At 54.3% G+C, this 21,928-nt stretch overlaps 1 protein-coding gene across 1 annotated transcript in view; it reads right to left on the bottom strand.

The window, feature by feature from the left end:
* The window catches only part of hdc (histidine decarboxylase), a 206,733-nt gene extending 187,669 nt beyond the window's left edge, over nt 1-19,064 (bottom strand). Inside the window, exon 1 of the mRNA XM_072470285.1 lies at nt 18,984-19,064. Coding sequence (XP_072326386.1) covers nt 18,984-19,053 — 70 coding nt within the window. The 5' untranslated portion in view covers nt 19,054-19,064. The remainder of the gene's footprint in view (nt 1-18,983) is intronic.
* Nucleotides 19,065-21,928: the final 2,864 nt, after the last annotated feature.

Below are 21,928 nucleotides of genomic sequence, written 5' to 3'. Positions count from 1 at the left end.
CTTTTCTAATTGGAGGGCTGTGACCAGTGGTGTTCCACAGGGATCAGTGCTGGGACCTTTGCTCTTTGTAGTATATATAAATGATTTGGAGGAAAATGTAACTGGTCTGATTAGTAAGTTTGCAGACGACACAAAGGTTGGTGGAATTGCGGATAGCGATGAGGACTGTCTGAGGATACAGCAGGATTTAGATTGTCTGGAGACTTGGGCGGAGAGATGGCAGATGGAGTTTAACCTGGACAAATGTGAGGTAATGCATTTTGGAAGGGCTAATGCAGGTAGGGAATATACAGTGAATGGTAGAACCCTCAAGAGTATTGAAAGTCAAAGAGATCTAGGAGTACAGGTCCACAGATCACTGAAAGGGGCTACACAGGTGGAGAAGGTAGTCAAGAAGGCATACGGCATGCTTGCCTTCATTGGCCGGGGCATTGAGTATAAGAATTGGCAAGTCATGTTGCAGCTGTATAGAACCTTAGTTAGGCCACACTTGGAGTATAGTGTTCAATTCTGGTCGCCACACTACCAGAAGGATGTGGAGGCTTTAGAGAGGGTGCAGAAGAGATTTACCAGAATGTTGCCTGGTATGGAGGGCATAAGCTATGAGGAGCGATTGAATAAACTCGGTTTGTTCTCACTGGAACGAAGGAGGTTGAGGGGCGACCTGATAGAGGTATACAAAATTATGAGGGGCATAGACAGAGTGGATAGTCAGAGGCTTTTCCCCAGGGTAGAGGGGTCAATTACTAGGGGGCATAGGTTTAAGGTGAGAGGGGCAAAGTTTAGAGTAGATGTACGAGGCAAGTTTTTTACGCAGAGGGTAGTGGGTGCCTGGAACTCACTATCGGAGGAGGTAGTGGAGGCAGGGACGATAGGGACATTTAAGGGGCATCTTGACAAATATATGAATAGGATGGGAATAGAAGGATACGGACCCAGGAAGTGTAGAAGATTGTAGTTTAGTCGGGCAGTATGGTCGGCACGGGCTTGGAGGGCCGAAGGGACTGTTCCTGTGCTGTACATTTCTTTGTTCTTTGTTGTTCTATTCCCATCCTATTCATGTATTTGTCAAGATGCCCCTTAAATGTCACTATCGTCCCTGCTTCCACCACCTCCTCCGGTAGCGAGTTCCAGGCACCCACTACCCTCGGTGTAAAAAACTTGCCTCGTACATCTACTCTAAACCTTGCCCCTCTCACCTTAAACCTATGCCCCCTAGTAATTGACCCCTCTACCCTGGGGAAAAGCCTCTGACTATCCACTCTGTCTATGCCCCTCATAATTTTGTAGACCTCTATCAGGTCGCCCCTCAACTTCCTTCGTTCCAGTGAGAACAAATTGAGTTTATTCAACCGCTCCTCAAAGCTAATGCCCTCCATATCAGGCAACATTCTGGTAAATCTCTTCTGCACCCTCTCTAACGCCTCCACATCCTTCTGGTAGTGTGGCGACCAGAATTGAACACTATACTCCAAGCGTGGCCTAACTAAGGTTCTATACAGCTGCAACATGACTTGCCAATTCTTATACTCAATGCCCCGGCCAATGAAGGCAAGCATGCCGTATGCCTTCTTGACTACCTTCTCCACCTGTGTTGCCCCTTTCAGTGACCTGTGGACCTGTACACCTAGATCTCTCGGACTGTGAATACTCTTGAGGGTTCTACCATTCACTGTATATTCCCTACCTGCATTAGACCTTCCAAAATGCATTACCTCACATTTGTCCAGATTAAACTCCATCTGCCATCTCTCTGCCTAAGTCTCCAAACGATCTAAATCCTGCTGTATCCTCTGACAGTCCTCATCGCTATCCGCAATTCCGCCAACCTTTGTGCCGTCCGCAAACTTACAAATCAGACCAGATACATTTTCCTCCAAATCATTTAAATATACTACAAAGAGCAAAGGTCCCAGCACTGATCCCTGTGGAACACCACTGTCACAGCCCTCCAATCAGAAAAGTACCCTTCCATTGCTACTCTCTGCCTTCTATGACCTAGCCAGTTCTGTATCCATCTTGCCAGCTCACCCCTGACCCCTTCACCTTTTGTACTAGTCTACCATAAGGGACCTTGTCAAAGGCCTTCCTGAAGTCCATATAGACAACATCTACTGCCCTACCTGCGTCTATCATTTTTGTTACCACCTCGAAAAACTCTATCAAGTTAGTGAGATGCGACCTCCCCTTCACAAAACTGTGCTGCCTCTCGCTAACATAGAACATAACAGCGCAGTACAGGCCCTTCTGCCCTCGATGTTGTGCCGACCTGTGAAACCACTCTAAAGCCCATCTACACTATTCCCTTATCGTCCATATGTCTATCCAATGACCATTTGAATGTCCTTAGTGTTGGCGAGTCCACTACTGTTGCAGGCAGGGCATTCCACACCCTTACTACTCTCTGAGTAAAGAACCTACCTCTGACATCTGTCCTATATCTATCTCCCCTCAATTTAAGCTATGTCCCCTCGTGCTAGACATCACCATCCGAGGAAAAAGGCTCTCACTGTCCACCCGATCCAATTCTCTGATCATCTTGTATGCCTCAATTAAGTCACCTCTTAACCTTCTTCTCTCTAACGAAAACAGCCTCAAGTCCCTCAGCCTTTCCTCACGAGATCTTCCCTCCATACCAGGCAACATTCTGGTAAATCTCCTCTGCACCCTTTCCAATGCTTCCACATCTTTCCTATAATGCGGCGACCAGAATTGCACGCAATACTCCAAATGTGGCCGCACCAGAGTGTTGTACAGCTGCAACATGACCTCATGGCTCCGAAACTCAATCTCTCTACCAATAAAAGCTAACACACCGTACGCCTTCTTAACAACCCTCTCAACCTGGGTGGCAACTTTCAGGGATCTATGTACATGGACACCGAGATCTCTCTGCTCAAGTTAGAGTGACCACAATGGACGTATGCAAATTTCCCCCGCAACAGCCAATCAGCATCTCCACTCTACTGCCCTCTGCTGGATCAAAATATGACCCCTTGCTCCCAAAGGTGAGTAGATCTTCGGAGAATTCTCTCCAGTAATTTCCCTACCACTGACGTAAGGCTCACCGGCCTGTAGTTCCATGGATTATCCTTGCTACCCTTTTTAAACAAAGGAACAACATTGGCTATTCTCCAGTCCTCCAGGACATCACCTGAAGACAGTGAGGATCCAAAGATTTCTATCAAGGCCTCAGCAATTTCCTCTCTAGCCTCCTTCAGTATTCTGGGGTAGATCCCATCAGGCCCTGGGGACTTATCTACCTTAATATTTTTCAAGACGCCCAACACCTCGTCTTTTTGGATCTCAATGTGACCCCAGCTATCTACACACCCTTCTCCAGACTCAACATCTCTGCTGCCACTGTTGGGAATTTGTACTGGATATTGTATGAGCTAGATATGGAATTCAGAATCATAGGTTTTAGTGAAATGATAAAGCAGATTTAGGTGAGTAGTGAAATGGGTATGTAACCTATGTAACCTAATGTAATTTAGAGTAACCTCGTGTGACCTAACGTAATCAAACATAGAATAGATGACCTAATGTAATCAAGTATAGTTGATATGATCAAAGCAGAAGACCCAGAAAAGTAGTATAGCAGTCACTAATTAACGAAGGCAAACAATAGTCACTTGGGGGAACAATGAATACTGCTCAGTGGCTCACTTTAGTAGTTGACCATAATAAAAAAGAGAGAATAAAGTGAGCAGGTGTTTCCACACATTCGGCCTAAGTCAGCTAAACCACGATTGTTGCACAAGTAGAGAAGTGTAGATAAGGGCAAGAGTTATAACCACCATGGTTTAAGAGACAAAGAGAGGAAAAAGGAAGCGACCAATCTTGAATAAGACAGATAAAAGTCAACTAAAAACAATGGTGGCCAAAGCAAGGTCCGGCTGTAAAGTAAGATAAGAAAGATAAGAATCTCGAGATACGGAGCTGAAATGTACATAAAAAGACTGTAAGCCTGAGGGCTCATCGGATTGTTCCGGACATCCCGATTTTATTCTCTTGTGCTAGGTGAATAAAGTCTACTGCTTGGAAGATTGCTGCTCAGACTCTCTGTTTTAATCGGTGTGAACGAATTGTCGTCCTGGGGAACCACGACACCACTTCCTTTAACACCCTAGGATGTCGGCCATCCGGCCCTGGGGACCTGTCTGCCCTCAATCCCAAGAGTTTGTTGAGTACCGTGCTACCCATTGATGCCGATAGTTCAAAGTTCCACCCTTTCTATTACCTCTGAATTGCCCGTTGCTATAGGAATGGCACTAGTGTCCTCCACCGTGGAAACAGAGGCAAAGTATTGATTTAGCATCTCTGCCATTTCTGTTAACTCACCAGTTTCATCTTCCAAGAGGTCAACATTCACCTTAGCGACTCCCTTCCCTTTTATGTACCTGTTGAATCCGGTTTGATATTTTATGCTAGTTTTCATTTGTAATTTACCTGAGCTCTTTCAATTACTTTTTACCATCCCTTTGTGGATGTTTGAAAGTTTCCCAATCTTACAGCGTGCCACTGGCCTTTGCAATAAGATATACCTTAGCTTTTGGCTTTATAATGTCCTTATGTCCCTTGTTTAGCCACGGATGCTTTTTCCCCACTTCCCATCTTTCTTCCTCACAGGGATATATTTTTGTGAGGAATTGAGTATCTCCTTAAACAACTGCCAGTGCTCCTCAGTTGTCCTGTGTTTCAGCCTTCCTGCCCAGTCTGGACGACCCAATCTGACCTCAAGCCTATGTCATTTCCTTTGTTTAATTCCAGAACACTAGTGTGGGACTTCACTTCCTCACCCCCAGACTGAATTTTGAATTCTACCATACTACGGTCACTACTCCAGAGTGGAACCTTAACTAGGAGGTCGTTAATTAATCCCTCCCAATTAGACAATACCAAATCCAGGATAGCCTGCTCCCTGGCGGGGTCCCCATCATTCTGTTCCAGGAAACAATTGCTTTTTTTTTTAAATTTAGAGTACCAAATTATATATTTCTCCAATTAAGGGGCAATAAGCAATTATTATTATTATTATCTTCGAGAATTCCTTGGTGCATAAAGATATTCACCTGTTCTGCAGCACAGTGGTTAGCACTGTTTCTTCACAGCTCCAGGGACCCGGGTTTGATTCCCGGCTTGGGTCACTGTCTGTGCGGAGTCTGCACGTTCTCCCCGTGTCTGCGTGGGTTTCCTCCGGGTGCTCCGGTTTCCTCCCACAAGTCCCGAAAGACGTGCTTGTTCGGGGAATTCTCCCTCAGTGTACCCGGACAGGCACCGGACATTATTATTGTGACAATGAGAAAGATTATTTTTAAAAAGACATTCACCTGGTCCGTCCCTCACTTTTATTTTCGGGTCTCCATCCACCACATCGCTAACCTCAGCTCTTACATCCTCCTTTAAATTGGGATTTCTAGTTTCCCCTGCAACTCAGGGTCAGTGCTGAAAGAGTGCTGCACTGTCAGAGGGTCAGTACTGAGGGAGTGCTGCACTGTCAGAGGGTCAGTACTGTGGGAGTGCTGCACTGTCAGAGGGTCAGTACTGAGGGAGTGCCGCACTGTCAGAGGGTCAGTACTGAGGGAGTGCCGCACTGTCAGAGGGTCAGTACTGAGGGAGTGCCGCACTGTCAGAGGGTCAGTACTGAGGGAGTGCCGCACTGTCAGAGGGTCAGTACTGAGGGAGTGCCGCACTGTCAGAGGGTCAGTACTGAGGGAGTGCCGCACTGTCAGAGGGTCAGTACTGAGGGAGTGCCGCACTGTCAGAGGGTCAGTACTGAGGGAGTGCCGCACTGTCAGAGGGTCAGTACTGAGGGAGTGCCGCACTGTCAGAGGGTCAGTACTGAGGGAGTGCCGCACTGTCAGAGGGTCAGTACTGAGGGAGTGCCGCACTGTCAGAGGGTCAGTACTGAGGGAGTGCCGCACTGTCAGAGGGTCAGTACTGAGGGAGTGCCGCACTGTCAGAGGGTCAGTACTGAGGGAGTGCCGCACTGTCAGAGGGTCAGTACTGAGGGAGTGCCGCACTGTCAGAGGGTCAGTACTGAGGGAGTGCCGCACTGTCAGAGGGTCAGTACTGAGGGAATGCCGCACTGTCACAGGGTCAGTACTGAGGGAGTGCCGCACTGTCACAGGGTCAGTACTGAGGGAGTGCCGCACTGTCACAGGGTCAGTACTGAGGGAGTGCCGCACTGTCAAAGGGTCAGTACTGAGGGAGTGCCGCACTGTCACAGGGTCAGTACTGAGGGAGTGCCGCACTGTCACAGGGTCAGTACTGAGTGCCGCACTGTCACAGGGTCAGTACTGAGGGAGTGCCGCACTGTCACAGGGTCAGTACTGAGGGAGTGCCGCACTGTCAGAGGGTCAGTACTGAGGGAGTGCCGCACTGTCAGAGGGTCAGTACTGAGGGAGTGCCGCACTGTCAGAGGGTCAGTACTGAGGGAGTGCCGCACTGTCAGAGGGTCAGTACTGAGGGAGTGCCGCACTGTCAGAGGGTCAGTACTGAGGGAGTGCCGCACTGTCAGAGGGTCAGTACTGAGGGAGTGCCGCACTGTCAGAGGGTCAGTACTGAGGGAGTGCCGCACTGTCAGAGGGTCAGTACTGAGGGAGTGCCGCACTGTCAGAGGGTCAGTACTGAGGGAGTGCCGCACTGTCAGAGGGTCAGTACTGAGGGAGTGCCGCACTGTCAGAGGGTCAGTACTGAGGGAGTGCCGCACTGTCAGAGGGTCAGTACTGAGGGAGTGCCGCACTGTCAGAGGGTCAGTACTGAGGGAGTGCCGCACTGTCAGAGGGTCAGTACTGAGGGAGTGCCGCACTGTCAGAGGGTCAGTACTGAGGGAGTGCCGCACTGTCAGAGGGTCAGTACTGAGGGAGTGCCGCACTGTCAGAGGGTCAGTACTGAGGGAGTGCCGCACTGTCACAGGGTCAGTACTGAGGGAGTGCCGCACTGTCACAGGGTCAGTACTGAGGGAGTGCCGCACTGTCAGAGGGTCAGTACTGAGGGAGTGCCGCACTGTCAGAGGGTCAGTACTGAGGGAGTGCCGCACTGTCAGAGGGTCAGTACTGAGGGAGTGCCGCACTGTCAGAGGGTCAGTACTGAGGGAGTGCCGCACTGTCAGAGGGTCAGTACTGAGGGAGTGCCGCACTGTCAGAGGGTCAGTACTGAGGGAGTGCCGCACTGTCAGAGGGTCAGTACTGAGGGAGTGCCGCACTGTCAGAGGGTCAGTACTGAGGGAGTGCCGCACTGTCACAGGGTCAGTACTGAGGGAGTGCCGCACTGTCAGAGGGTCAGTACTGAGGGAGTGCCGCACTGTCACAGGGTCAGTACTGAGGGAGTGCCGCACTGTCACAGGGTCAGTACTGAGGGAGTGCCGCACTGTCACAGGGTCAGTACTGAGGGAGTGCCGCACTGTCACAGGGTCAGTACTGAGGGAGTGCCGCACTGTCACAGGGTCAGTACTGAGGGAGTGCCGCACTGTCACAGGGTCAGTACTGAGGGAGTGCCGCACTGTCACAGGGTCAGTACTGAGGGAGTGCCGCAATGTCACAGGGTCAGTACTGAGGGAGTGCCGCACTGTCACAGGGTCAGTACTGAGGGAGTGCCGCACTGTCACAGGGTCAGTACTGAGGGAGTGCCGCACTGTCAGAGGGTCAGGACTGAGGGAGTGCCGCACTGTCAGAGGGTCAGGACTGAGGGAGTGCCGCACTGTCAGAGGGTCAGGACTGTGGGTGCGCCGCACTGTCAGAGGGTCAGGACTGTGGGAGTGCCGCACTGTCACAGGGTCAGTACTGAGGGAGTGCCGCACTGTCAGAGGGTCAGTACTGAAGGAGTGCCGCACTGTCAGAGGGTCAGTACTGAAGGAGTGCCGCACTGTCAGAGGGTCAATACTGAAGGAGTGCCGCACTGTCAGAGGGTCAGTACTGAGGGAGTGCCGCACTGTCAGCGGGTCAGTACTGAGGGAGTGCCGCACTGTCAGCGGGTCAGTACTGAGGGAGTGCTGCACTGTCAGAGGGTCAGTACTGAAGGAGAGCCGCATTGTCAGAGGGTCAGTACTGAAGGAGAGCCGCATTGTCAGACGGTCAGTACTGAGGGAGTGCCGCACTGTCACAGGGTCAGTACTGAGGGAGTGCCGCAATGTCACAGGGTCAGTACTGAGGGAGTGCCGCACTGTCACAGGGTCAGTACTGAAGGAGTGCCGCACTGTCACAGGGTCAGTACTGAGGGAGTGCCGCACTGTCAGAGGGTCAGGACTGAGGGAGTGCCGCACTGTCAGAGGGTCAGGACTGAGGGAGTGCCGCACTGTCAGAGGGTCAGGACTGTGGGTGCGCCGCACTGTCAGAGGGTCAGGACTGTGGGAGTGCCGCACTGTCACAGGGTCAGTACTGAAGGAGTGCCGCACTGTCAGAGGGTCAGTACTGAAGGAGTGCCGCACTGTCAGAGGGTCAGTACTGAAGGAGTGCCGCACTGTCAGAGGGTCAATACTGAAGGAGTGCCGCACTGTCAGAGGGTCAGTACTGAGGGAGTGCCGCACTGTCAGCGGGTCAGTACTGAGGGAGTGCCGCACTGTCAGCGGGTCAGTACTGAGGGAGTGCTGCACTGTCAGAGGGTCAGTACTGAAGGAGAGCCGCATTGTCAGAGGGTCAGTACTGAAGGAGAGCCGCATTGTCAGACGGTCAGTACTGAGGGAGTGCTGCACTGTCAGAGGGTCAGTACTGAGGGAGTGCCGCATTGTCAGCGGGTCAGTACAGAGGGAGTGCCGCACTGTCAGAGGGTCAGTACTGAGGGAGTGCCGCACTGTCAGAGGGTCAGTACTGAGGGAGTGCCGCACTGTCAGAGGGTCAGTACTGAGGGAGTGCCGCACTGTCAGAGGGTCAGTACTGAGGGAGTGCCGCACTGTCAGAGGGTCAGTACTGAGGGAGTGCCGCACTGTCAGAGGGTCAGTACTGAGGGAGTGCCGCACTGTCAGAGGGTCAGTACTGAGGGAGTGCCGCACTGTCAGAGGGTCAGTACTGAGGGAGTGCCGCACTGTCACAGGGTCAGTACTGAGGGAGTGCCGCACTGTCAGAGGGTCAGTACTGAGGGAGTGCCGCACTGTCAGAGGGTCAGTACTGAGGGAGTGCCGCACTGTCAGAGGGTCAGTACTGAGGGAGTGCCAGACTGTCAGAAGGTCAGTACTGAGGGAGTGCTGCACTGTCAGAGGGTCAGTACTGAGGGAGTGCTGCACTGTCAGAGGGTCAGTACTGAGGGAGTGCTGCACTGTCAGAGGGTCAGTACTGAGGGAGTGCCAGACTGTCAGAAGGTCAGTACTGAGGGAGTGCCGCACTGTCACAGTGTCAGTACTGAGGGAGTGCCGCACTGTCAGAGGGTCAGTACTGAAGGAGTGCCGCACTGTCAGAGGGTCAGTACTGAAGGAGTGCCGCACTGTCAGAGGGTCAGTACTGAGGGAGTGCCGCATTGTCAGCGGGTCAGTACTGAGGGAGTGCCGCACTGTCAGAGGGTCAGTACTGAAGGAGAGCCGCATTGTCAGAGGGTCAGTACTGAAGGAGAGCCGCATTGTCAGACGGTCAGTACTGAGGGAGTGCTGCACTGTCAGAGGGTCAGTACTGAGGGAGTGCCGCATTGTCAGCGGGTCAGTACGGAGGGAGTGCCGCACTGTCAGAGGGTCAGTACTGAGGGAGTGCCGCACTGTCAGAGGGTCAGTACTGAGGGAGTGCCGCACTGTCAGAGGGTCAGTACTGAGGGAGTGCCGCACTGTCAGAGGGTCAGTACTGAGGGAGTGCCGCACTGTCAGAGGGTCAGTACTGAGGGAGTGCCGCACTGTCAGAGGGTCAGTACTGAGGGAGTGCCGCACTGTCAGAGGGTCAGTACTGAGGGAGTGCCGCACTGTCAGAGGGTCAGTACTGAGGGAGTGCCGCACTGTCAGAGCGTCAGTACTGAGGGAGTGCCGCACTGTCAGAGGGTCAGTACTGAGGGAGTGCCGCACTGTCAGAGGGTCAGTACTGAGGGAGTGCCAGACTGTCAGAAGGTCAGTACTGAGGGAGTGCTGCACTGTCAGAGGGTCAGTACTGAGGGAGTGCTGCACTGTCAGAGGGTCAGTACTGAGGGAGTGCTGCACTGTCAGAGGGTCAGTACTGAGGGAGTGCCAGACTGTCAGAAGGTCAGTACTGAGGGAGTGCTGCACTGTCAGAGGGTCTGTACTGAGGGAGTGCTGCACTGTCAGAGGGTCAGTACTGAGGGAGTGCTGCACTGTCAGAGGGTCAGTACTGAGGGAGTGCTGCACTGTCAGATGGTCAGTACTGAGGGAGTGCCGCACTGTCAGGGGGTCAGTACTGAGACTTCCGGGTGCGGCTATGCAGAGCTAGGTCGCATATTCGGTAGCTCCCGCTTGGAATGGACTTTTGGGCTCTTTTACAGGGCCCCCACGGCATTGGTTTGACATTTCCCGGTGTGGGAAGAAGACTGCAACATTCCCCGGACAGTGTCCCCCAGGAGTGTTATGTCTTTTGGCTGCCAGACCCGGCAGAAACAGTAAAGGATTTGGCTTTGGCTGCAGGTTGAGACAAGGGCCTCTTCCAGAATGCAGGCGGGGGAAGGGCAAGCTTAAAGCTGCAATCTGACTTGACTCTATCAAAGGTGAATTCTAGCAGCAGAGGGAACAACTGTGAAAGGATCTACCAAGGCCATTGAAGAGGCAGGGACGAGGCTTCCAGTGGCGGCCATGGAGGAGTAGGTCGCGCATTTGGCAGCTCCCGTCTGGAACCGACTCTCAGACCTTTTTCAGGAGTTTCCATAGACTTTTTAAATGGACCAGAAGTGTAACGGCCAAAGGAGCGGCACTGGAGCAACGGGAGAAGCGAGGGAAAGAAAACAAAATGGCAGCGGCCAGGGACAAAGGGGAGCTGCAGGAGTTCATCAAGCGCTGCTTCGAGGAGCAGCGCGAGGAGATGCGCAAGGAGATGTTGGCGCCTATGCTTTCGGCAATTGAAGGACCCGGGATCACCCAGAAGGTCCACGAAGCTAAGATCCAGGAGGTACAGAAAAGAGTCAGTCAGAACGAGGACGAGCTCGTGGGCCTGGCGGTGAGAGTGGAGCAGAACGAGGCGCTACACAAGAGGTGGGCGGGAAGATTCGAAGACCTGGAGAACAGGTCGAGGAGAAAGAATCTGCGAATCCTGGGTCTCCCTGAGGGAGTGGAGGGGGCTGATGCCGGGGCATACGCGAGCACGATGCTCGAGGCGATGATGGGCACAAAGGCCGCTGGAGTTGGACGGGGCACATCGGGTGCTGGCGAAGAAGCCCCAGGCAAATGAGCCGCCAAGGGCGATGGTGGTGAGATTTCACCGGTTCACGGACAGAGAGAGGGTCCTGAAATGGGCCAAGAAGGAGCGGAGCAGCAAGTGGGACAATGCAGAGATCCGAATATACCCGGACTGGAGCACGGAGGTTGCAAAGCGGAGAGCGGGTTTCAACCGGGCCAAAGCGGCGTTGTACCGGAAAGAAGTGAAATTCGGAATGCTGCAGCCAGCGCGACTGTGGGTCACATACAAGGGCCAACACTATTACTTTGAAACGCCTGAGGAGGCGTGGACCTATGTACAAGCCAAAAAGTTGGACTCTAACTGAGGGTTTGTGAGGGTGGGGGGGATGTTTGAGGGTTGATGTGTGATGGTTGTTGTGTATAGGGGGTCAGTCACACGCAGGAAATGTTACATGGGCTGGGGGAGAGAGACAAGGCACAGGAGCTGCGCCAGAGGGGGCGGAGCGGGCTTTGGAAAGCGCGGGGTGTTTTCCCGCGCATGGGAAGAAAGGCGGGAAGGGGAACGAAGGAATGCATATGGATTGCTAGACTCCCACGCGGGGAGGTCAATGGGGCAGCGGGGGAAGCCGGGGTCAGCTGACTTACGGGAGTGACATGGGGGAGCACAAAAGCTAGACAGGGGTCTAACGGGGGGAGGGGAGGGGGGGAAAAAGGGTTGCTGCTGCACTGGCCGAAAGGGAATGGGACACAGAAGAGGTGGTCGGGACGGGGATCCCCCCTCTGGGGGACTGGAGGGTGAGGGAGGCGTGGACACGGGACTGGCCCAGAAAAGGAGATGGCTAGTCGGCGGGGCGTGGGGGGGGGGGGGGGTGAGAGCCCCTCCAATCCGGCTGATAACGTGGAATGTGAGGGGCCTGAATGGGCCGGTGAAGAGGGCTCGAGTGTTCGCGCACTTAAAGGGACTGAAGGCAGACGTGGCCATGCTCCAAGAGACACACCTGAAGGTGGCGGACCAGGTCAGGCTAAGAAAGGGATGGGTAGGACAGGTATTCCACTCGGACTGGACGCGAAGAATAGAGGGGTGGCAATATTGGTGGGAAAGCGGGTGTCATTTGAGGCCAAGACTATTGTAGCGGACAATGGAGGGCGATATGTAATGGTGAGCGGTAGGTTGCAAGGGACGCGGGTGGTGTTGGTAAACGTATACGCCCCGAACTGGGATGATGCAGGATTCATGAAGCGCATGTTGAGGCGCATTCCAGACCTGGAGATAGGAGGCCTGATAATGGGAGGGGACTTCAATACAGTGTTGGATCCAGCACTAGACCGCTCCAAATCAAGGACTGGAAAGAGGCCGGTGGCGGCCAAGGTACTTAGGGGGTTTATGGATCAGATGGGGGGTGTGGACCCATGGCGGTTTGCAAGGCCGCAAGTCAGGGAATTTTCTTTCTTCTCCCATGTACACAAAGCCTACTCCCGGATAGATTTCTTTGTTCTGGGTAGGGCGCTCATCCCGAGGGTGGAGGGGACGGAGTATTCGGCCATAGCCGTTTCGGACCATGCCCCACACTGGGTGGAACTGGAGCTGGGAGAGGAGAGGGACCAACGCCCGTTGTGGCGGTTGGATGTGGGACTGCTGGCGGACGAGGTGGTGTGTGGGAAGGTGAGGGGGTGTATCGAAAGGTACTTGGAGGCCAACGATAACAGGGAGGTGCGGGTGGGGGTGGGATGGGAGGATGGGAGGCGTTGAATGCGGTGATCAGGGGAGAGTTAATTTCCATTAGGGCTCATAGGGGGAAGACAGAGGGTATGGAAAGGGAGAGGTTAGTGGGGGAGATTTTGAGAGTGGACAGGAGATACGCAGAGGCCCCAGAGGAAAGATTACTTGGGGAAAGACGACGGCTCCAGACGGAGTTTGACCTGTTGACCACAGGGAAGGCGGAGGCACAGTGGAGGAAAGCGCAGGGGGCGACCTACGAGTATGGGGAAAAGGCTAGTCGGATGCTGGCACACCAGCTCCGTAAGAGGATGGCAGCGAGGGAAATAGGGGGAGTCAAAGATGGAAGGGGAGCCACGGTTCGGAGTGCGACGAAAATAAACGAGGTATTCAAGGCCTTTTATGAAGAGCTGTACAGATCCCAGCCCCCAGAGGGGGAAGAGGGGATGAGACGATTCCTAGATCAGCTGAGATTCCCGAGGGTGGAGGAGCAAGAGGTGGCTGGTTTGGGGGCACCAATTGGGTTGGAGGAGCTGAGCAAGGGTTTGGGGAGCATGCAGGCGGGGAAGGCCCCGGGACCGGACGGATTCCCGGTGGAGTTCTACAGGAAGTACGCAGACCTGTTGGCCCCGCTACTGGTGAGGACCTTTAATGAGGCAAGAGAGGAGGGGACCCTGCCCCCGACAATGTCGGAAGCGACAATTTCTTTGATCCTAAAGCGGGACAAGGACCCACTGCAATGTGGATCGTACAGGCCGATCTCGCTCCTCAATGTGGATGCAAAGTTTCTGGCAAAAGTGCTGGCCACGAGGATCGAGGACTGTGTCCCGGGGGTAATCCACGAGGACCAGACGGGATTTGTAAAGGGCAGGCAACTAAACACCAATGTGCGGCGGCTCTTAAACGTGATAATGATGCCATCGGAGGAGGGAGAGGCGGAGATAGTGACAGCTATGGACGCGGAGAAGGCCTTTGACCGAGTAGAGTGGGAGTACCTCTGGGAGGTGCTGCGCAGGTTTGGGTTCGGGGTAGGGTTTATCAATTGGGTTAAGCTCCTTTACAGAGCCCCGATGGTAAGTGTAGTGACGAACTGGCGGAGGTCGGAGTACATTCGACTGTACTGAGGGACGAGGCAGGGGTGCCCCCTGTCCCCCCCCTGTTGTTCGCATTGGCGATCGAACCATTGGCCATGTCATTGAGGGAGTCTAATAAATGGAAGGGGGTGGTCCGAGGGGGACAAGGACATTGGGTGTCGCTATATGCGGATGACCTGTCGCTGTATGTGGCGGATCCAATGGAGGGGACAGTGGAGGTCATGCAGACTCTAAGGGAGTTTGGGGAGTTTTTGGGCTATAAGCTCAATGTAGGGAAGAGTGAGCTCTTTGTATTACAGATGGGGGACCAAGAAAGAGAGATAGGGGACCTACCGCTGAGGAGGGCGGAGGGGAGCTTTCTGTATCTGGGGTTCCAGATAGCCAGGAGTTTGGGGACCCTACATAAACTGAATCTGACGAGGTTGGTGGAGAAAATGGAGGAGGATTTCAAAAGATGGGACATGTTACCGCTCTCGCTAGCGGGTAGAGTGCAGTCGGTCAAAATGGTGGTCCTTCCGAGGTTTCTGTTTGTGTTTCAGTGCCTTCCCATCGTGATCACGAAGGCCTTTTTTTAAGAGAGTAGGCAGGAGTATTATGGGGTTTGTGTGGGCGAATAAGAGCCCGAGTGTAAGGAGAGGGTTCCTGGAACGCAGTAGGGACCGAGGAGGGTTGGCGCTGCCAAACCTGGGGAGCTACTACTGGGCAGCAAATGTGGCGATGATCCGCAAGTGGGTTATGGAGGGAGAGGGGGCGGCATGGAAGAGGATGGAGATGGCGTCCTGTAAAGGAACGAGCCTGGGGGCGTTGGTGACGGCACTGCTGCCGCTCTCGCCGACAAAGTATACCACGAGCCCAGTGGTGGCGGCAATGCTAAGGATCTGGGGCCAGTGGAGACGGCACCGGGGTGCAATGGGAGCATCGGTGTGGTCCCCGATCAGGGGTAACCACCGGTTTGTCCCGGGGAAGATGGACGGGGGGTTCCAGAGCTGGCATCGGGCAGGGATTGGAAGAATGGGGGACCTGTTCATCGATGGGACGTTTGCGAGCCTAGGGGCACTGGAGGAGAAGTTTGAGTTACCCCCGGGAAATTTCTTTAGATACATGCAGGTGAGGGCTTTCGTGAGGCGACAGGTGAGGGAATTCCCGTTGCTCCCGGCAGAAGAGGTTCAAGATAGGGTGATCTCGGGGGTATGGGACGGGGAGGGCAAGGTGTCGGAAATACACCAGGAGTTGAAAGAAGAGGGGGAAGCGCTGGTAGAAGAGTTGAAGGGTAAATGGGAGGAGGAGATCGAGGAAGGTCTGTGGGCTGATGCCCTGGATGGGGTTGATTCCTCCTCCTCGTGTGCCTGGCTCAGCCTGGTGCAGTTTGGGGTGGTCCGCGGAGCGCACTTGGCGGGGGTGGGGTTGAGCGGGTTCTTTGGGGTGGAGGACGGATGTGGAGGGTGCTTGGGGAGCCCGGCGAACCATGTCCATGTGTTTTGGTTGTGCCCGGCACTGGAGGGGTTCTGGAGGGGAGTGGCGGGAGCAGTGTCTCGGGTGGTGGGGGTCCGGGTCGAGCCGGGCTGGGGGCTAGCAATATTTGGAGTGGTGGATGAGCCGGGAGTGCAGGAGGCCGGCATTCTGGCCTTTGCGTCCCTGGTGGCCCGGCGAGGGATCTTGCTGGTGTGGAGGGAGGCGGGGCCCCCCAGTCTGGATGGATGATGTGGCTGGGTTCATGAAGTTGGAAAGGATTAAGTTCGCCTTGAGAGGGTCTGCGCAGGGGTTTTACAGGCGGTGGCAACCGTTCCTAGACTATCTCGCGGAGCGTTAGAGGAAGGTCGGTCAGCAGCAGCAACCTTGGAGGGGGGGACATCCTGGGAGGGGGGGGGGGGGGGGGGGGAGAAGAGGGGGGACTGCCTGGGAGGGTGGATGAGCAAGAGATAACATGAAGGGTTGGGGAAACTGGCACGTACGGGTGAGGGCCAGTGTACAAAGCAGTGTAAATATATCATTTTGCCATGTAGATATCTTGCTCTGCGCGATTTCTCATTTTTTTTTGTTACCGGGGGGGGGGGGGTGTTATTGTTTGTAAGGGAGAAAAATTGTGTTAAAAAACTTTAATAAATATATATAATTTTTTTAAATGGTCAGTACTGAGGATGTGCCGCACTGTCAGAGGGTCAGTACTGAGGGAGTGCCGCACTGTCAGAGGGTCAGTACTGAGGGAGTGCCGCACTGTCAAAGGGTCAGTACTGAGGGAGTGCCGCACTGTCAGAGGGTCAGTACTGAGGGAGTGATGCACTGTCAAAGGGTCAGTACTGAGGGAGTGCTGCACTGTCAGAGGGTCAGTACTGAGGGAGTGCCGCACTGTCAGAGGCTCAGTACTGAGGGAGTGCCGCACTGTCAGAGGGTCAGTACTGAGGGAGTGATGCACTGTCAAAGGGTCAGTACTGAGGATGTGCCGCACTGTCAGAGGGTCAGTACTGAGGGAGTGCCGCACTGTCAGAGGCTCAGTACTGAGGGAGTGCCGCACTGTCAAAGGGTCAGTACTGAGGGAGTGCTGCACTGTCAGAGGGTCAGTACTGAGGGAGTGCTGCACTGTCAGAGGGTCAGTACTGAGGGAGTGCTGCACTGTCAGAGGGTCAGTACTGAGGGAGTGCTGCACTGTCAAAGGGTCAGTACTGAGGGAGTGCCGCACTGTCAGAGCGTCAGTACTGAGGGAGTGCAGCACTGTCAGAGGGTCAGTACTGAGGGAGTGCCGCACTGTGGGAGGGTCAGTACTGAGGGAGTGCTGCACTGTCAGTGGGTCAGTACTGAGGATGTGCCGCACTGTCAGAGGGTCAGTACTGAGGGAGTGCCGCACTGTCAGAGGGTCAGTACTGAGGGAGCGCCGCACTGTCAGTGGGTCAGTACTGAGGGAGTGCCGCACTGTCAGAGGGTCAGTACTGAGGGAGTGCCGCACTGTCAGAGGGTCAGTACTGAGGGAGCGCCGCACTGTCAGAGGGTCAGTACTGAGGGAGTGCCGCACTGTCAGAGGGTCAGTACTGAGGGAGTGCCGCACTGTCAGTGGGTCAGTACTGAGGGAGTGCCGCACTGTCAGTGGGTCAGTACTGAGGGAGTGCCACACTGTCAGAGGGTCAGTACTGAGGGAGTGCTGCACTGTCAGAGGGTCAGTACTGAGGGAGTGCTGCACTGTCAGAGCGTCAGTACTGAGGGAGTGCCGCACTGTCAGAGGGTCAGTACTGAGGGAGCGCCGCACTGTCAGAGCGCCAGTACTGAGGGAGTGCTGCACTGTCAGAGGGTCAGTACTGAGGGAGTGCCGCACTGTCAGAGGGTCAGTACTGAGGGAGTGCCGCACTGTCAGAGGGTCAGGACTGAGGGAGTGCTGCACTGTCAGAGGGTCAGTACTGAGGGAGTGCCGCACTGTCAGAGGGTCAGTACTGAGGGAGTGCCGCACTGTCAGAGGGTCAGTACTGAGGGAGTGCCGCACTGTCAGAGGGTCAGTACTGAGGGAGTGCCGCACTGTCAGGGGGTCAGTACTGAGGGAGTGATGCACTGTCGGAGGGTCAGTACTGAGGGAGAGCTGCACTGTCAGAGGGTCAGTACTGAGGGAGTGCTGCACTGTCAGAGGGTCAGTACTGAGGGAGCGCCGCACTGTCAGAGGGTCAGTACTGAGGGAGTGCCGCACTGTCAGAGGGTCAGTACTGAGGGAGTGCTGCACTGTCAGAGGGTCAGTACTGAGGGAGTGCCGCACTGTCAGTGGGTGTTCAGTTAGTCCATTGAGATGTCTGACCACACACACACCACAAGGTTATTTCTGTTTTTTCCAATTGTTGCTGAGAATAAATGGATCCAACAGTTCAGCAAATTGAAAAGTGATTTCTTGTTTCTGAAGTACGTTGGGATGTTTCAGAAAGTTGTTGCATAAAAAGGACTTATTTCATTTTTGTTATAAATTTGTTGTTGCGATGACTTTAAAAATGGAAGAGGAGTAGATGGACAAGAGAACAGCAACATGGGCAACAATCACACATACACAAAACACGTAATATAATAATAATCTTTGTTAGTGTCACAAGTCGGCTTACATTAACACTGCAATGAAGTTACTGTGAAAAGCCCCTAGTCACCACATTCCAGCGCCTGTTCGGGTACACAGAGGGAGAATTCAGAATGTCCAATTCACCTAACAGCAGGTCTTTCGGGATTTGTGGGAGGAAACCGGAGCACCCGGAGGAAACCCACGCAGACACGGGGAGAACGTGCAGACTCCGCACAGACAGTGACCCAAGCCGGGAATCGAACCCGGGACCCTGGAGCTGTGAAGCAACAGTGCTAACTTCAATGCTACCGTGCTGCCCTTGTATTCACACAAACACACATTCACACACCACATTCACACACACACACACATGTGACATTCACAGACTCACATACCCAACAATAATGAGAAAATGAATTTTCATCAATTTTACACCTGCCTGGATCAAAGATTTACACAGTTGGAAATGCATTCTGTAAAAAGCAACACCACCAGGAGAACCCCACTCCCCAGGAGACCCCCACTCCCCAGGAGACCCACCAGGAGACCCCCACTCCCCAGGAGACCCACCAGGAGACCCCCACTCCCCAGGAGACCCCCACTCCCCAGGAGACCCACCAGGAGACCCCCACTCCCCAGGAGACCCCCACTCCCCAGGAGACCCACCAGGAGACCCCCACTCCCCAGGAGACCCACCAGGAGACCCCCACTCCCCAGGAGACCCACCAGGAGACCCCCACTCCCCAGGAGACCCACCAAGAGACCCCCACTCCCCAGGAGACCCACCAGGAGACCCCCACTCCCCAGGAGACCCACCAAGAGACCCCCACTCCCCAGGAGACCCCCACTCCCCAGGAGACCCCCACTCCCGGGCGGAATTCCCGCCGCACTCACCGCGCCGCTGATATTCCGCTCTCTCCATCTCCGCTCGGCGGATCCGCTCCTTCCAGCGCCCGCTGGACATTTAAACCCCGTCACCGCCCCGCCCACTGCGGCCCCGCCCACTGCACCGGACCCGCCCACTGCCCCGGCCCCGCCCACTGCCCCAGGACCCACCCACTGTCCCGGTCCCGCCCACTGCGGTCCTGCCCAATTCCCGGCCCCGCCCACTGCCCCAGGACCCGCCCACTGCCCAGGCCCCGCCCACTGCCGAGACCCCGCCCCCCTGCCCCAGGCCCCGCACACTGCCCCAGGCCCCGCCCACTGCCCCAGGACCCGCCCACTGCACTGGCCCCGCCCTCTGTCTATTCACAGTAAGGATTCCTGCACCAGGAAAGGGCGGGATTCTCCGAGATGGAGTGTTGGGCGCGGGCACTATCGATTCTGGCCCCGACAGGGCCGGGGCTGGAGAGGCCAGACCCCATCGGAGGCCCCCCCCCGGGTGAAGGAGACCCCTCCCCTCCCACAGGCCGCCCCCCGCCCCTACGCGCAGACTTCCCGTCGGCTGCGAGCAGGTGTGAACTGTACCGGCGGGACTCTGCCGTTTGTCCGCGGCCGCTCGGCCCATCAAGGCTGGAGAATCGGCGGCCCGGCCCGCGACCAGCGCCACGCCAAACCTGCCGGCACAAATGGCGCCGATTCTCCACTCGTCAGAGAATCGCCTGCCGGCGTTGGACCGGCACCGCGGGAAAAAATGGCGCGAACGGCGATTGTCCCATACGGCGCGGCATGGGAGAATCCCGCCCCAGGTTTGTTTGGAATCCCAAGCTTTGGGAGCACTGCTCCTTCCTCAGGTGAGTCTGAAAGCTCGGGATACCAAACAAACCTGGACTTTAACCTAGTGCAGGAATCCTTACTGTGCCCACCCCAGCCCAACGCCGGCATCTCCACGTCGTGGCAGAGGCAGGGGTTTGAAGATTCAGGAGTTTCGGGATTGATGTTATTGGGGCGAGGGGGGGTGCCAGCATTGATTCCCCTTCCCAAAATCCCGATGGGAATCCCAGAGCAAAGTGGAGCTGGGAACAGGATGTGATTTGCAGTGATCTTGTTAAATGGCAGAGCAGGCTCAAGGGTGGATTGGCTCCTATTCCATACCTTCTCATGATCAAAATTATTGGGATCATGGGATGTAAGTGTGCGAGCGTCCGTGTTTTCACAAACTCTGCCTCTCCTCATCTTTCAAATCTTTTTCTATCCTTGTGCACACCTCTTTTTTCGGCTTTCATGGCTTTTACCGTGGACCAAGATTGGTTGGCCAATGTTTCAGCATTTTGTATCAAAACAATATGCTTTAATCCTCGATGACTGGTGATGGCTAGCGAGAGTTCGGGTGGAGCCCTGCCTTTGGTGGCACATCAATTTCAAGAGTTGTGAGGTGTCTTTCTGGAGGTGGTGGAGGTGTACGCGGAGACAGAGCACCGACTCTGCTGGAGGCCGGCCTCCACACAGTTGTGTTCCTGTTGCATGGCTGGCCATCTGTGATATGGTACAAATTAAGTAATGGCATGATGGGAAAACTGGTCAATGGGAAGACTGGTCAAAAGGTTTGAGACAATACCAGATAGACTGAAACTACTCATTCCCACTCCCCAGGCCCAGGTAAAGAATGCTCCCCAAACCATTTTCAGACTAGTCTGGCCGTAGGCCGACTCTGCATAACTTGAAGTCTGAAAAGATCAGCGAAGGTCGAGCCATTCCAAAACCCCGGACCTCAGCAACTCCCAATAAAACTAACTCGTCATAACCCAGGGCCGTAGGAATTTAAAACAAGATAAGTTCAGGAAGAAACAAGTCTATTCTGACCTTTCAATGTTCCCTCCGAGGACTAAATAATGGTATGAGTGATATGACCAAACATGGTCTGGTCTTTGCTTCCGTTTGTATTTCCGATCAAACTCCTGGCCATACTGTTGTCACATAATCTTGATAAAGATAATGTATAAATATTGACCTAATTCTCTGCGAAAGTGCGGAACTTGTGACAGACGGAGCAGTTTTGTTGACTGTTCTCTGACTTCAAGTTTCAGCCATTACTGCAGGCAGCTGTTTTCAAAAATAAAGCTTGTTATTCTGTCTTAACGAGTGTGTTGAATTTTTCTCTCACAGAAGCGAAAATATTGACTTTCACACATCCATCCTGGGGAATTCGGGTGAGGGTGACGGGGAACCGATGGGGAGCCCGGTTGTGTCTACATATCCACTGAGATTGAGAGGTTTCCAGCCAAGTTTGAGGCAGATCTGAATACCCTTTATTTGGTTGTAAGTGATGGTCCAGTGGGCTGGTCCTCCCTGGAGGTATTCTTTCTTCCCTCTGTTCTCCAGTTGGGGTGTGTGGTGTTGGTCCTGTGTATTGAATGGTTTGAGGGGGGAGGAGAGGTGTCCTGTATGGTACCCAACTGGCTTAGCTTCAGAGGGGTGCAGGGCCTGGGGTGTTACTGAGCCCTTGGAGCCGGAGATCTCTGTTATTGAAAATGTGGAAAGATTTGATTAGAGACAGTAAACACGGTTTGGTGAAGGGTAAGTCGTGCCTCACAAACCTTATTGAGTTCTTTGAGAAGGTGACCAAACAGGTGGATGAGGGTAAAGCAGTTGATGTGGTGTATATGGATTTCAGTAAAGCGTTTGATAAGGTTCCCCACGGTAGGCTACTGCAGAAAATACAGAGGCATGGGATTCAGGGTGATTTAGCAGTTTGGATCAGAAATTGGCTAGCTGGAAGAAGACAAAGGATGGTGGTTGATGGGAAATGTTCAGACTGGAGTCCAGTTACTAGTGGTGTACCACAAGGATCTGTTTTGGGGCCACTGCTGTTTGTGATAGCGAGGCCAGGACTAGGGAGAGAGTGTAGTTGAACACGTGGCTGCAGGAATGGTGTAGGAGGGAGGGCTTCGGGTATTTGG

The sequence above is a fragment of the Scyliorhinus torazame genome, chromosome 12 (assembly GCF_047496885.1).
Source record: "Scyliorhinus torazame isolate Kashiwa2021f chromosome 12, sScyTor2.1, whole genome shotgun sequence".
Classification (NCBI taxonomy): domain Eukaryota; kingdom Metazoa; phylum Chordata; class Chondrichthyes; order Carcharhiniformes; family Scyliorhinidae; genus Scyliorhinus; species Scyliorhinus torazame.
The sequence above is the reverse complement of the archived record's forward strand: the minus strand, read 5'-3'. Positions and strand labels throughout refer to the sequence as shown.